Below are 14,622 nucleotides of genomic sequence, written 5' to 3'. Positions count from 1 at the left end.
AGTAATCATTAGGCTCCTATCAGCATTCTCTCGCTCTCTTTATCTCACTCACTTTATCTGCCCCGAATTTTAGACCTACCTATCTTCCTATCACTCTTCCTCTATCCCCTCTCTCTACCACTCTCTCCTCTCTCCCCCAAGATCTAGACCTATCTCTCTACCCCTACTCTCTAACCCGCAAACCCCAACAAGGGGTGCTACCCTCAACCTCATTTCGGTGAGGTGGAGGAGCCACATCGGATTCCTAGGACTAGACCCTCAGTTCTATCTCTCCCCTATTTTTCACTAGAGCTGAGAAGAGGGAGATGTAAAATGTTTTGATGTAATATTTAGTTTTACTTTTAGTTTTACAAAGACAATTTGCTAATTCAATTTGTTTCAGTCTATCAACCATTAGTATTCCACAAGAGGATGCCATTTTGTACCCAATTTGCTTTTAAATCAATCAAATATATCTAGACTCAACTTGTTTCTTTTGTCTGGATGCATTTCCTCATTGAATTTTGCAAAAAAAAATGCATTGGTAATTAACTTTAAGCATTTTTTTTAGTTGTCGAGTTATTTGCCGAGTTTTTTTCAGGCCTTGGTGAGTTTTTGGTTTTGGCGAGTAGTTCAACTATGGCTACACATATAACATAAAACAAAGTTTAGAATCTAAAATACTCTTCCCGATATCCATTGTAATCATTATCAATATTATCAAAGTTTATGTTTATTTATAACCAACTAGACCTTCATCTACAAGTCACCTAAGGCCATTGTTCAAGGGATAGCATGTTAAACTGCATTTTCATCATAATGGAGAGGCGGTCTAAAACTACTACTAGGATTACCAACTATTAAATCTGTCATTTGGCATGATGAATTAGTTTGCAAAAATAGAATTAATGTGTGTTTAGAGGTACAAGTTGCATCCACACGTGAAAAGTCAAGGAAAACCATTTCAAAAGACTATATACAATGAGGTCGATCAGCATTATGCAAAATAGTATCATGTTTCATGCTCCCACAATATTGCATCTACGGAAGTAGATAATTCCTTATATTACAAATAAATCTTATGGTTGAATAACATGTTAAAAAGGAGTTAAAGATTGGAGCTGCTAAGTTCCCTAGTAACAGGTAGGGGTATCAGTTTGGTTACAGAATGGTCAAGTTTTTGAGACCTCGGTTTGGATCATATTGGAAACATCTGCACCTAAACGATACAACAAAAAAAAGCATTATTAAGTTCATAATCAGCATCATAGTTTAAAATAAACAAAACAATGAACATTAGTAACTGATGAATGAAAATATCATCATCTGCCCAGAATCAGAGTTATCTTAGTAACATACTTCTGTTTTTTGTTTCTTCTTTTCTCTCTAGCAGAGTCTCCTCAAAATTCTGTGGATCCAGTTATCTTGCAAAGAATATTCTGCACTGAGATCAAAAGCAGATTGTTCAGGTTCCAGTAAAGGAAACGAGGAGAGCTGAGGATGGGAATCAGAGGGATCCAGTCATGTAGGCTTGAATGTTAACTAGATTTCTGATCAAGAAATTACTATATAAAAATTAAGATGATCCAAGATCAATTCATTGCTTCTCAAAAGGCCATGGCCTTGGTGTTGTAACCTTATTAGTCAAAGGAAAGACATCTCCAACTTGGAAAGCTACTTCACTCAAACACACAGCTTCAGAAAGCAATGCACATCAAAGACTTCCTAGTATAATGGCTACAAGTACTTTGTCATAAAGCTTACAAGGTAATCAATGCTCAACTTAGCAAGCATGTTTTCCTTAAAAACAAATTATCCAAAGGGCTCATAAAAGATCGGCAAGATCCACAAAACAATCAGGCATCAACAATCTCAGCACATTGGCTCCTATATCAAACAAGACATAATTCTTCACTAACAAGATGGCCAGGGTAGCTCAACAATTTTAGAGAGATGAAAAAATATTGCAAAATTGTTCTTGATCCTGACCTATGTCACAAGGTTTGTGTTTGTGTTCATGTTCGTGTTCGTGTTCGTGTTCGTGTTCGTGTTCGTGTTCGACAAAGACAATTTGGAAAAGAAAGTCATAATTAAATTCAATAATATAAATTTGTACATTTTTAGATAAATTAAATGAAAATTATTAAAAAATAAAATATAACCATTAAAAATAAATAATACTATGTTGAACTCCTGCTTTGTTTATTATTCTGTCCTCCACATTACTAAACTATTATATATTAAATTGTTATATTATGATTTTAAGATAGCATTATAATATTATTATAAAGCAGTTACCTACGGTGACGTTTATTTAATTTAAAATTTCAAGATAGCTTTATAATTAAATTATAAGGCTATTATCCATATACATCCAAACAACTGCAAATGCCTGAAACTTCTCCAGGTAATGCCCAAAAGCATCTCTTGCATCATGCTTAACCCGATTGTTAGATATATGATTGAACAAATAACATCTTAGTTTAATGTTTAACCTTAATTTTGTTTCAATTTATTATATTTACTTTAAAATATTTTATTAAATTTTTCAAAATGCTGCATTGTCATTTCCTATGACAATTCGTAAATAGGTCAAGAGTCTCACCCTTCTCTAAACTGTCTCTGCTCCTTAAGTGTTTCCTTACTTTTGGAGACCACATGGTCATCATAATTCCATGAGACAATGGCTTCAATCATGACTAGTACTCGCTAAAATTCTCATGCACTACTGACTTTGTGCTAAGTCCAGTGAAATCCCATACAAATTGCAATTACATGCTCACCTTTAATAACTGGCAATGTTAAATAATAAATATTAAAATGATTCAATGTTTGAAATATCAAAACCTAAGTTACCGGTACTTCCTAGTTTGCTCCCAAATCCGGATACGATACGTACCGGATTCGGATTCGCCATGGAATCCCTGTGGATTCGAACAGGGTACTGTTTTTTTTAACCTAAAACGTATCCGCGTTTTTAGACACGAACCCCGACGCATCCGATGTAGACGTGGCGATTCCGTAGGGTTTTTTTGCCGAATCTGCACGTGCAAAAATGTCGAAGGTTTTTTCACATCGTTTTAAACCCGAAAGTTAAAAAAAAAAAAAGAAGAAACATCCCACGAAAGCGCAGGAGGAGGGCACGGGAGCCACGAAAACATAGGAGGCCGCCACGGGTTGCACAGAAGGAGGAGGCCGCCGCCACGGGTTGCACAGAAGGAGGCCGCCACGGGTTGCGGGTTGCACAGGAGGAGGAGGCCGCCACGGGTTGCGGGTTGCACAGGAGGAGCCACGGCAGAGGACGCGCGAAGGAGCCACGGCAGAGGTCGCGCGAAGGAGCCAAGACGGGAGGTGCCATTTCGAGCTTGCAGGTAGGTTGTTAATTTCGAAATTTTTATAATAGTTTGTTAAATTTTTTATTTTTATTATAGTTTGAATTTATTAATTTTAAATCAATTAATAGTTTGTTAAATTAAAAGTTAAAAAAAAAACCTAATATAAATTAAAAATTACAATTTTCGATTTTTAATATTAAATAATAAAAGACTAAAAACTATAAAACTATTTTAATAGGTTAATAATTTATTAATTATTATTATTTTAAATATGAATAATTCATATTTAAAATAATAATAATTAATAAATTATTAACCTATTAAAATAGTTTTATAACTTTTATTATTTAAAATTAAAAATCGAAAATTGTAATTTTTAATTTATATTAGGTTTTTTTTTTTAACTTTTAATTTAACAAACTATTAAGTGATTTAAAATAAACAAAGTTCAAACTATAATAATAAATTATAAAACTATTTTGCTAAATGTTAAATATATAATATTAAATATTAATATTTTTTTTTTTAATTTGTTGTAGAAATCATAATGGCAACGACTAGTAGCTCTACTCCTCAACGGACTTTCAAAACTGACCCAAATTCACCTTTATGGAAATATGTCAAAATAATAGACCAAGTAAAAGGTGGTGGAACATTTTTATGGATATGCAACTTCTGTAGTACGAAAAAAACTAGCTCCTACAGTCGTGTCAAAGCCCATTTTTGTGCCATTCCCCAACAAGGAATCAAACCATGTCTAGGAAAGAATGGAAATGGGATGTCACCTCAAGAAATAGCAGGATATATTAGAGAGCAAGAGGAAGCAGATGCAAGAGTTGGTCGTGCCTCAAACCATCCTTTGTTGACAGGAAGAGGAAGTAAATCAAAGAGGCCCCCTACTTCTCCATCTTATAGCGATTTTCCTGATATCGTGGTAGAGAGCCACCCATTCTTGGACCCAATTAGTGAAGACCCTGTTATTGTGAAGAGAAGCAAGGGACCATTAGAGAGAGCATTTAAGAATGATGCTAGAGAGATTGCAGATCAATCCGTTGGAAGATGTCTATATGCAAACGGTTTGTCATTTAATGTGGTACGATCACCATATTGGAAGGATATGTTGAAAAAGGTAAATGAGGCTCCACAAGGGTACACAGGGCCAGGTTATGAGAAGGTGCGTAGCACCTTACTAGCAAAGGAGGTAAAAAACATAGACAATGCATTGGCTCCCATTAGAAATTCATGGAAACAAACAGGGGTGTCCATCATTTCAGATGGATGGAAGGATACCAAAAATCGGCCATTAATTAATGTAATTGCAGTGTGCCCTAAAGGGGCAATGTTTCTGAAAGCTGTGGATTGTGAGGGACAGGTGAAGGATGCACAATTTATTGCTAACATCCTTATACAATGCATTCAGGATGTGGGACCTCAAAATGTTGTCCAAGTAATAACGGACAATGCAAAGAATTGTAGAGCTGCAGGTATGTTGATTGAGACACGATTTGAACACATATTTTGGACACCTTGTGCTGTCCACTCTCTCAACCTCATGCTACAAAAGATAGGCAGGAAAATAGATTGGATCAAACAAATTTATGTTGAGGCTGAAGAGATCCAAATGTTCATCACAAACCATAACATGTCACAGGCCATTTTCAGATCATTTTCACAGTTGGAGTTGCTAAAGGTAATTGAAACACTTCAATTTTTAAAATCTACATTTCACTTTGATGGTTACTTAATTTTTATTTTTTTATCATGTCTTCTTTGTATTCTAATTTTTATTTTTAATTTTTGAATAGGTTGCCGAGACCCGATTTGCATCCAACACAATCGTCTTGAGGCGACTTGTGAAGGTGCGACAGCCACTTGCTAGCATGGTAATTAGTCAAAGTTGGTCCCTATGGAGGCAATCCAATACTGAAAGGGCAGCAAATGTAAAGCGCATGATCCTAGATGACATTTGGTGGGATCGAGTGGAATATCTTTTGAGTTTCACTGAGCCCATCATGAGTATGATCCGTTATACTGACATGGATCACCCATGTTTGGGAGAGGTATATGATGGCATTGACTCGATGATTGAGAAAATGAAAGCCATCATCAATGCAAAAGAGCAAGATCCCAAAGAAACTTTCTTCAAAGAGGTTCAATCAATTTGTGTTGAGCGGTGGAACAAAATGACCACCCCACTACATCTTCTTGCATTTGCATTGACTCCCAAATTTTATAGTGATGAAATGCTTGCTAAGCCATCAAGGGTACCACCATATAGAGATTCAGAAGTCAGTGAAGGGTGTAGGACAGCACTTACTAAACTCTTCCCAGATTCTGAAATGGAGGATTTAATGACAAGTGAGTTTGCTGATTTTGTAGCCTCCAATGGTCAAAGTGTTTCCGCTCTCCGTGACAAGTATAAAAAGGATTCTCATGCTTGGTGGTACCTCAATGGCCATACATCACCAAACCTTCAAACTCTTGCAATCAAAGTTTTATCGCAAGTAAGTTTCTTAATTTTTATTGCTCTCTAAATTTAGATTTTTTACTATTTTATAATTGTCACCCTCTCACTTTGTGTCAATCATTCAATAGGTTGCTAGTTCCTCTTCATCTGAGCGAAATTGGAGCACATACTCCTTTATCCACTCAGTGAAACGCAACCGACTGGCAGCAAGTAAGGCAGAAGAGCTCGTTTATGTGCATTCAAACTTGCGCCTTCTTACTCATAAACAAAATGAGTATAAGGATGGGAGCACAAAGTTTTGGGATGTAGATCCAGAGCGAACTGATTTGGATTTTTCAGCTGCCACACAATCTTTACTTTCTGGGGAGTCTGATAGCCAATGTGCTGCTAGTGCAAGTGGCAGTGAGGCTGCATGTGGTTCCAGTACTCTACCTACATCATCTAATGTCAATGATGATGTTGATCTTGATCTTCCTAGTGACCCATATGATGCTATTGCTGATTATTAGTTGTGTTATTTTATTGTTGAACGGTTGAGCCAGTGAACAATGAATTCGATATCTATCATAACATTCAAAGTTTGTAATTTTGTTATAGACTTATAGTTATATCAATATGAATCATATATGATAGTTCCAAGTTTTGTTTAGCATATGGATGATATGTGGGATTCTAAATTTAATTTTTGTTTCTACTTATTAGAGTGTATATATGTATATATTTATGATTTTTACATTTTTTTGTACGGACGTACCCGGACGTACCCAGGCCCCCCCTAAAAAAAATGCCGTACCAGCGTACCGTACCCACGTACCCGTACCCGTACCCGTACCCGTACCGGCAACTTAGATCAAAACCATTAGTAAAGTCTTCCGTACAAGGAAGGAATCATAAATGAATTTAATATAAAAATCATCAACACCTTCATATGGCACACTAAATTGATAGGCCACCTACAAAAGCACAGTACTGTGGAAGTGGTATACAATTCTCTTATCATTGATCAAGAATTTAAGAGATAAACATATGGCTTTTCTTGATCCTGAGATATCTATATCTTGTAAGTTGTATGCTCTAGTCAATGAAAAATTACAAAATGGAGTGCTGGTTTCTATTTGCCCTTTATACCTTCCATTTGTTAGGAAGTTCCCATGCTGATGCCACAATTTCACTATCATGATGCTCATGCAAACAAGCAACATAAAGATGGTTTTATAATATCCAACCTAAGTAAATTATGACATACCCAAGAAGCACATTAGAATATCTCAAAAATAAAACTGATACTGAACAATTTCTTACTCAGAATGGTATTCTTTCCTAGGATTACATAAGTCCTACAGAGAAATATAAGGGTTTAAAACTATGATAAACTACCTCAAAAGAGCATCGGCAAGTATAATGGCTTCTGGGCTTGCCTCTGCAATCAGAGCAGGAGCCTGGAAGAAAAAGATAAATGTAATCAGGGCATGGATAGATGTCTACAAGTTAATCACAGCCATTGCATTCTACAAGATGCATTGATTCTTAAATTATAATAGAAAAATGCAGAAATCCTCGTTAAAAATTTACTGAATGTTGACTGTAATGTCAGCAATTCTTTGTCAGTTCCTTTATTTGTTTACAACATTGACTTAAATTCTAGTACAAAATCTTTACTTCATTATTTATTTCTTTAAAGTCTAACAAGTTGTCCAACTGCATGACAGGTGGAACTCAGACTCGTCACAGAAAGAAAACAAACATACAGCTTGCCCAATTTCTGCCATCAAACATGCAAGACCGCTAATAATCTTTTCATTTCCACTTGCCAGTGCTGGCACCAATAATCCATCTTTAAACGATTGTATCCTAGAAAGAAATACTTGTGGTAGACCCTGCATTCAATACCAATCAATTAAAAACCGTGAAAAAAAAAGGAAAAGAATAAAGAAATATTATTATGTAAATACACTTGAAGCCCATCATTTGGTATACACCAACTATAATGAAGTTTTGAATTAGTGCAATAGTTAATTTTACAAAAGTTTATTGAAACATTTTACTCTTGGTTTCTTCTGCCTATGGAACAAGCATATTTTATGACTTGTCATAATGTATAGACATCTAGAGATTGTTTCAATTAATTTGATTACTACTATACATGTAGGAAGTGCATTATATTCAGATTTCAAATTATAAAACTCTGGGCAAATAAGATAAACAAAACTGATCAAGAGCAATGCATAATATTGTAGAGCAAGTATTTCGTGCCCTTGTTTGAGTCCTTTTAGTAACACGCCAAACATGTTGCCAGTTTCCGGCTTACTACTAGATCTGCCAGTTCAAGCAATAAAATAGACCAAAATATACTGTTCGAACTGGGGTCAAAAGCACTATAATAATTTGATGGTAGAGCAAAATAATCAGATTTCATTTGGATATTAACAATTATTCATTACCTCATGGCGACTCACAAGCTCAGTAAGAACTTCTATTGCCAAGTCAAATGATGAGGAGACCTACAGTCAAAACTCTGATAGTACTATAAGAAACAAGTTAACAAAAATAAAAATGAGAACAATTTATGTGTGTGTGTGTGTAAAGACATATATACACATTATGTCATTCAGAATGATAGCTTAGTTACAGAAAGTGTCAATATATGTTCTTTCATTACATGTCAAACCAGAAAAGCACTCTGCAATTCAGTTCTTAAAAGCTATTTGCAGAAGCTTGCAAATGATGCTCAAATAATGAAATCAATGTTTCCCTCTGGTCTAAATAACACTAGGTAAATCCTAAAGTTGGACATAGCTGAAAACTGTTACCTGCAAGGAATTGTACACAAAATTTAGCAATGGATGTGCTGGCAACACATTTTGGGGAATCTCCATAAAGCAGCCAACCCGAACCTGTCATGACCATTTCAATAAAAAAATTGAATTAAAGATGAAGAAAATACAGATTATTCACTTTGACTTTTCCCACACTAACGGAAACTATAAAAACAAAAATAACCACATTAATATTATTTCTAATAAATATATTATATACTAATCTACAACCATTTAACATACTAGTGTCGACTACAGTTACAAGTACAACCACCAAAGTTCCCACCACAGTACTGAGCTATGGCCTCTTTAGAAGACTCTGTAGCCTCTTCACTCCCTTCCCTCATATCACAATATTTACACCAAACAAAGGAAACCCAAACCAAAATACCTTATAAATCTTCATCTTCATCTTCATCAAACCCTTATCACCAAACTTCAAGCAAACACTGAAAAACTCTAACTGAAATCAAAAACCGGCTAGGGTGGATGTTGCAAAACCAAAACTAGGCTAACTAAAGAGTTTTTTGTTCTCAACAATCCAAAGAACTCTCCAAGTTTATTTCAACAGCATCTTGTTATGTGTGCACATGCAGAATAATGCAAATCTGAGCACCAAACCTCTTTATATAGCTTTTGGCAGCTATTTTAGGAAAAAGCATCATTCACGTTTTTGTTGGATTTTTGAAAAAAAATATATGCTTTTTCGTTGCCTTTTCGAAAAGCACTTTTTTGACCACTTTTTTTAATTTTTTGCCATTTTTTTGGAATTTGCCTTTCAGCAGTTCTCCTTGATTTATATTATATTTACAGGGTGCCCTATCAGCAGTTCTCCCTGATTTATATTATATTTGCAGGGTGCCCTATCAGCAGTTCTCCCTGATTTATATTATATTTGCAAGGTGCCCTATCAACAGTTCTCCCTGATTTATATTATATTTGCAGGGTGCTCTATCAGTAGTTCTCCCAAATTTATATTATATTTACAGGGTGCCCTATCAGCAATTCTCCCTGATTTATTTTAGGTTGTTATCAATGCCTTATGTTAGCTCTGCTTTATATCAACATTACAAGCTTGTAATGTCCCCTACAAGGATTTGGTCTATTTTAACCATAATTAATCTATTTCAAAGTACTTGTGCCTTAAACTAACTTAATTAAGAGTCAAGTCTATCTTAACATGAAACAAATCTGTGATATTCTATCTTTCTTTAGTTTATCAAGTACTTGCTAATTTAACATACTAGATAATTAATCTTACTCTAATTCATTTATAAATCATTTACATATTTATTAATTACTGGTTATATGAATTATTATGTAATACTGCAGAGCAGGTTTTCTAAAAGATATTATATTAATTATAATTATTATATTAATATCTATTATTATGTCAATACCTATATTTATAACCCTTATATTATTCCTTATTCTTATTTGAGTATATATATACATAAATAAAAAAATGAATTAAATAATATTACCAATAATTTATGTATTTGCTAATTACCCATTCTATAGATTATTAATACTACCACTGCTTAAAAATATTAGTTATTAATACATTTAGTGGCTGGTAAAGGCAGACAGCTCTGATGCATGTCAGATCTGGTCTGCCACTGTTATGAAATTAGGTATTACTATAATAAATATTGCACTCTTTGTTAATATTATTATTAAATTCTGCATAAAAACATTATCAAGCTTCATATAGTAAGCATACTTATTAAACACATCCCCGTGCATACCATCAAGAACAAGGATGTTACCGCCTGCAACTTAATAACAGTTCTCATCTGAGCTGTACGGTTCTCCTCCTCCACCCCCTCGATGATGGGATTCAGACACTCCCTTTATATCTTAATCTCCTACTGGTCATGCCTCTTGGAGGAGTCATGTCTTTTCCTTCAATAATCGTTGTTTATTAGTTTAGCAAATTGTCTTCATTAATGACTTTAACACCTCTTGTTAGTAATTCAAAAATATCATTCAATTGCACCTCTTAAATAATCATCCTTTGGTATAAATCTTAACAACTAATTTTTATTTAATTAGTGTCTGTTGTTTATGGCAGGGTCAACATAATAAGTCACTAATTATCCTTAATACTTTGATGCCTTCCCCAGAAATAATTGCTGATTGTATATAGCCGTACCAATTGATGTGTATTTTGTACACGACCAAACACAGAATAAAATACCTAAAGGTACCTTATCCTCTCTTGATTAAAGTCTCTGAATGCTGAAGATGTCGCGAAAAGGATCAATTGGGATGACTTCAAGGTTCTTTGTTGTAGGATCTCTACGTGTGGATAAGCACCAGTGGTCGTTGTATATGTTGTTTCTTCAAGGGGCCTTACGCACTTTCAGAGAAAGCTTGCCCGCGTTACTTTCTTTCCAAATGCAGGAACAGGATTTTCCTAACACTAACGGATTTTCAAAAAATGTCAAAAGATAAGGGTTTTAAAGAAGGAATACTTGAACTAATCCTAAGAATGACTCAATGAAAACTAGACTTGATAAGATTCTACCAATTTCAGTTTCGCCAAGAAATTACAACTCTACTGGAATTGATGCGATCTTCTAAGGGGATTCAATAACTTTCAAATCATCAAGGATATAGATACTATCATAGAGATACATATCAATACTTCCAAGAATGATTGAATTCTTAATCAATCTCAATGTTTCCAGTTGACCACACAAGGCGTCCTTACAATCAGTAAGAAGCTAGTGGTTTGGAATATGAATCTTATCAAAGATCAAACACAACACTTTGTCCTTCAAACTTAGAACTTAAATGCTATTTCTACTGAGAGTGATTCAAGAAAATAAACAATCATGAAGATTGCCACAAGTATTGCAATAAAACACCATAACTTCAATATTTTATTGATCTCATAACCAAATGGACAACAATTGTTCAAAATTCTTTCTTCACCACTCAACCTTGCTACAACAATAACTTTCTAACTTTCTTTTCTCTAAGCTCTCTCTCTTTTTCTAATTTTTCTAACTCTTTAAAATGAAATGAGTGAGGGTATATATAGCATCCTCAAATACAATGAATGGCCCGGATCAAAAGAAGATCAACGGCTGAGATTTTGACACCTAAACCCTAATTAGGGTTTGTTACAAAAAAGTCCCCATTTAGATAAACATCACTAATCCATAGCCAATAAAGAATTGGCACAAATACCGAGGAGACATAGACCAATAGGAATTAAGTTGCCACATCATCCTATAACAACTTTTCATCTAGAATTTTGTTCCCTTTCCTATGCTCTTGTAGATCATGTCTTTATGGTCCGGAAGATGAAAAGCTTCGCCTATAGCTTCCTCTGAAAGGTAGGCTAAGATGTTCCCGTCTTTGGTTACGATCGTCCTTGATTGTGAGTCATAGTGGTAGGCACACTCGATCATCAGCTCATGACACTTGACTGCGGGAGGGAAACCTGCAGCCTTGATGATGCCACTCTCAATTATCCTCCTTGCAACAGGGGATGGCTTGCCAATGTAGGGGACCTCTCGAAACTTCTTCACATTGAAGTTTCCTAAGTTGGTGTCTTCGATATTACTCCACTTGGACACGATCCTGGTCTCCAATTCGTCGCTCCTCTGATCTTCCTTGATGAGAGCCTGCCGACTAGTAGATCCTCCGGCTTTGGGGTCGTCATTTGATGCCTACACAAAAATTTAAAATTAGTCTTTAAGCATCATACCTTAAAGCATAGAATTTAAGACCTTCCAAGGGAATAATTCAAAACATTAATTTGAAAATGACATGATTTCTCAAATTAATTATGAATGAAAATTAGATCTTCAAGATTTAGACTTTAAAAATTTGCTATGAAAATCAAAACAAGTCTTGAATAAGAACTTCAAACATTTTGATTCTTCATACCTCTTTCTTTGAAAGCTTAACCATGAACCTTGGAAAATGGAAGAAAGAAAATCAGATTTTGCTGGACAAAAATTGAATTTCTGGCCCTCCTTGGATGAATTATGTCTTGATTAACCTTCAAAAGAACTTCACCTTCACTAGCCTCCAATACTTAGCAAATTCTGGAAATTTAGCCTCCAACTTGGTAAGAAATTCGCCTCCAATCTGCTAGATTTCGCTCCTCCAATCTGCTCCTCAAAATCGCATTTAGAACAATGAATGAATGATTTGCATTTTGAAACAATACTCCTCTCTTATATAGGGCGCTCACCCTAATTAACCATGAGGCGGACCTAGGCTTTTAGCAATAAAACAAATAAAATTCCCTTTAAAAAGAGGCTGACTTGCTTGTAAAAGCAAATAAATGCATTTTGAGCGCTCACCTATATTTTTTAAATTTTAAAATTGATTTTAAGGCCTCCAAGGTGGATTTTATATTTATATTAAGGCTTAAAGATGTAAATTTAGGAAAATGGAGGTTTGATTGAGGCTTAATGAAATTTCCTTTCTCCTTAGGCTTTGAAATATTCCAAGTGATGAAGGTCTAAATTCACTTCAAGACTTGTTTGAACCCCTTAGCCATGCTTGTTCTCTTGATGAAATTGAAATTTTCTCAACCTACATTTGCAAATTTCCATGTCTTTGTCTTTACAATCTTGCAATTTGCCCTAAACTTAATCAATCAAGGTTGAATGATAGGTTTTTCGATGATTTCGCCCTAGACCCTCTGGAAGGGTCAGGAGCGATTTTTCAAATTAGGTCTTGAATACCTTATTCCCTTCATTCCAAAATCTCCCAAAACGCGAGTTCATGTTTGTTTTGCCCAGATCAAAGTCTTGCATTTCAATTTTTAGTCTTTCACATGAGGAAATTAGGTGAAACTGTGAATTTCGCCCTGGACCCTCTGGAAGGGTCAGGAGCAATTTTTACATTATAGGCCAAAATTCACCTAATTTTGATCATTAAACTCCTCCAAGGCAATCTCCAGGGTTCATTTATCTCCATCACTGGATTAGCTCATCAAAACTTTGAAGGAAATATTGCATTTTTGGGAATTTCGCTCTGGACCCTCTGGAAGGGTCAGGAGCGAAATTCTCTCCTGAGCTCAAAATTCTTATTTTTGAAGGTCCAAAACCTCTTCAAGGCATTCCAAATAGGTTCTTTCATCGTAGTCCAAGCCTAGTCTCACTCAAATCAAGAAGAAAAAAGGTGACTTTAGGGTTTTTCGCCCTGGACCCTCTGGAAGGGTCAGGAGCGATTTTTCTTGCTTAGGCTTACTCCTTCATCATTTTGTCTTGAATCCTTCACTCAAAGCTAGGCAATGGTCTTCTTCATTCACTCCACCCAAGCTTGGTTTGATCTTACAAGGCAAAATAGGGGATTTTGAGATTTTCGCCCTGGACCCTCTAGAAGGGTCAAGAGCGATTTTCCTTCGCTGACCTAGAATCATCAAATTTTGAAACAAACATCTACTCACAAGTGGTCTCAAAGGACTCTTCTACCTTGGTCTAGTCTTGCCTTAGCACAAACTTGAAAGGAACATGTTGGTTTTAGGATTTTCGCCCTGGACCCTCTGGAAGGGTCAAGAGCGATTATTAGGTTTTTAGGGCAATTCCTTCATCCTTTCATCTTCAAATCATTTCCAAGGCATAGAACATCATGCCTCACTCCTCTTTAAGTCCTGAAAACCAAAATCTTATTTTAAATTTGGAAGGAAAAAGGAGGATTTGGAAATTTCGCTCTGGACCCTTTGGAAGGGTCAGTAGCGAATTTCCCTCTTAGCTTCAAAATTTGCATTCTTAGCATTCCAACTCCACTTCAAGGCAACTCAAATGTCTTCTCACACCCCTGCCTAAGCTTAACTTTGCCCAAACTTTGGAAGAAAGGATAGTTTTGGAGATTTTCACTCTGGACCCTTTGGAAGGGTCAAGAGCGAAAAGTCCAGAGCGAAAATCATGTTCTAGGCTTGATTGCTTCCTCTTGACAATCTCAATTATCTTCAAAAGGCAAAACACACTTCCTCACACCCATTCAAGCCATAAAAACTAAAAAGTTGCTTTGACCTTGCAAGAAAATAGGTGTT

The 14,622-nt window shown here is 35.4% G+C and overlaps 2 protein-coding genes across 2 annotated transcripts in view; one reads left to right on the top strand and one right to left on the bottom strand.

The window, feature by feature from the left end:
- LOC131077852 (transportin MOS14) overlaps window positions 1–14,622 on the bottom strand; it is a 334,725-nt gene that overhangs the window by 208,349 nt on the left and 111,754 nt on the right. Inside the window, exons 5-8 of the mRNA XM_058015436.2 lie at window positions 8,592–8,675; window positions 8,223–8,282; window positions 7,530–7,658; window positions 7,159–7,220 (exon numbers count right to left, since the gene is read on the bottom strand). Of these exons, the coding sequence (XP_057871419.2) occupies window positions 7,159–7,220; window positions 7,530–7,658; window positions 8,223–8,282; window positions 8,592–8,675 (335 nt within the window). The remainder of the gene's footprint in view (window positions 1–7,158; window positions 7,221–7,529; window positions 7,659–8,222; window positions 8,283–8,591; window positions 8,676–14,622) is intronic.
- On the top strand, window positions 3,826–6,546 carry LOC131059748 (uncharacterized). Its single transcript, XM_057992784.2, has 3 exons — window positions 3,826–5,004; window positions 5,120–5,818; window positions 5,910–6,546. The coding sequence occupies exons 1-3, from the start codon at window positions 3,862–3,864 to the stop codon at window positions 6,288–6,290; spliced, it is 2,223 nt and encodes a 740-aa protein (XP_057848767.2). The 5' UTR covers window positions 3,826–3,861; the 3' UTR covers window positions 6,291–6,546.

The sequence above is a fragment of the Cryptomeria japonica genome, chromosome 9 (assembly GCF_030272615.1).
Source record: "Cryptomeria japonica chromosome 9, Sugi_1.0, whole genome shotgun sequence".
NCBI classification, from domain to species: Eukaryota; Viridiplantae; Streptophyta; class Pinopsida; order Cupressales; family Cupressaceae; genus Cryptomeria; species Cryptomeria japonica.
The sequence above is the reverse complement of the archived record's forward strand: the minus strand, read 5'-3'. Positions and strand labels throughout refer to the sequence as shown.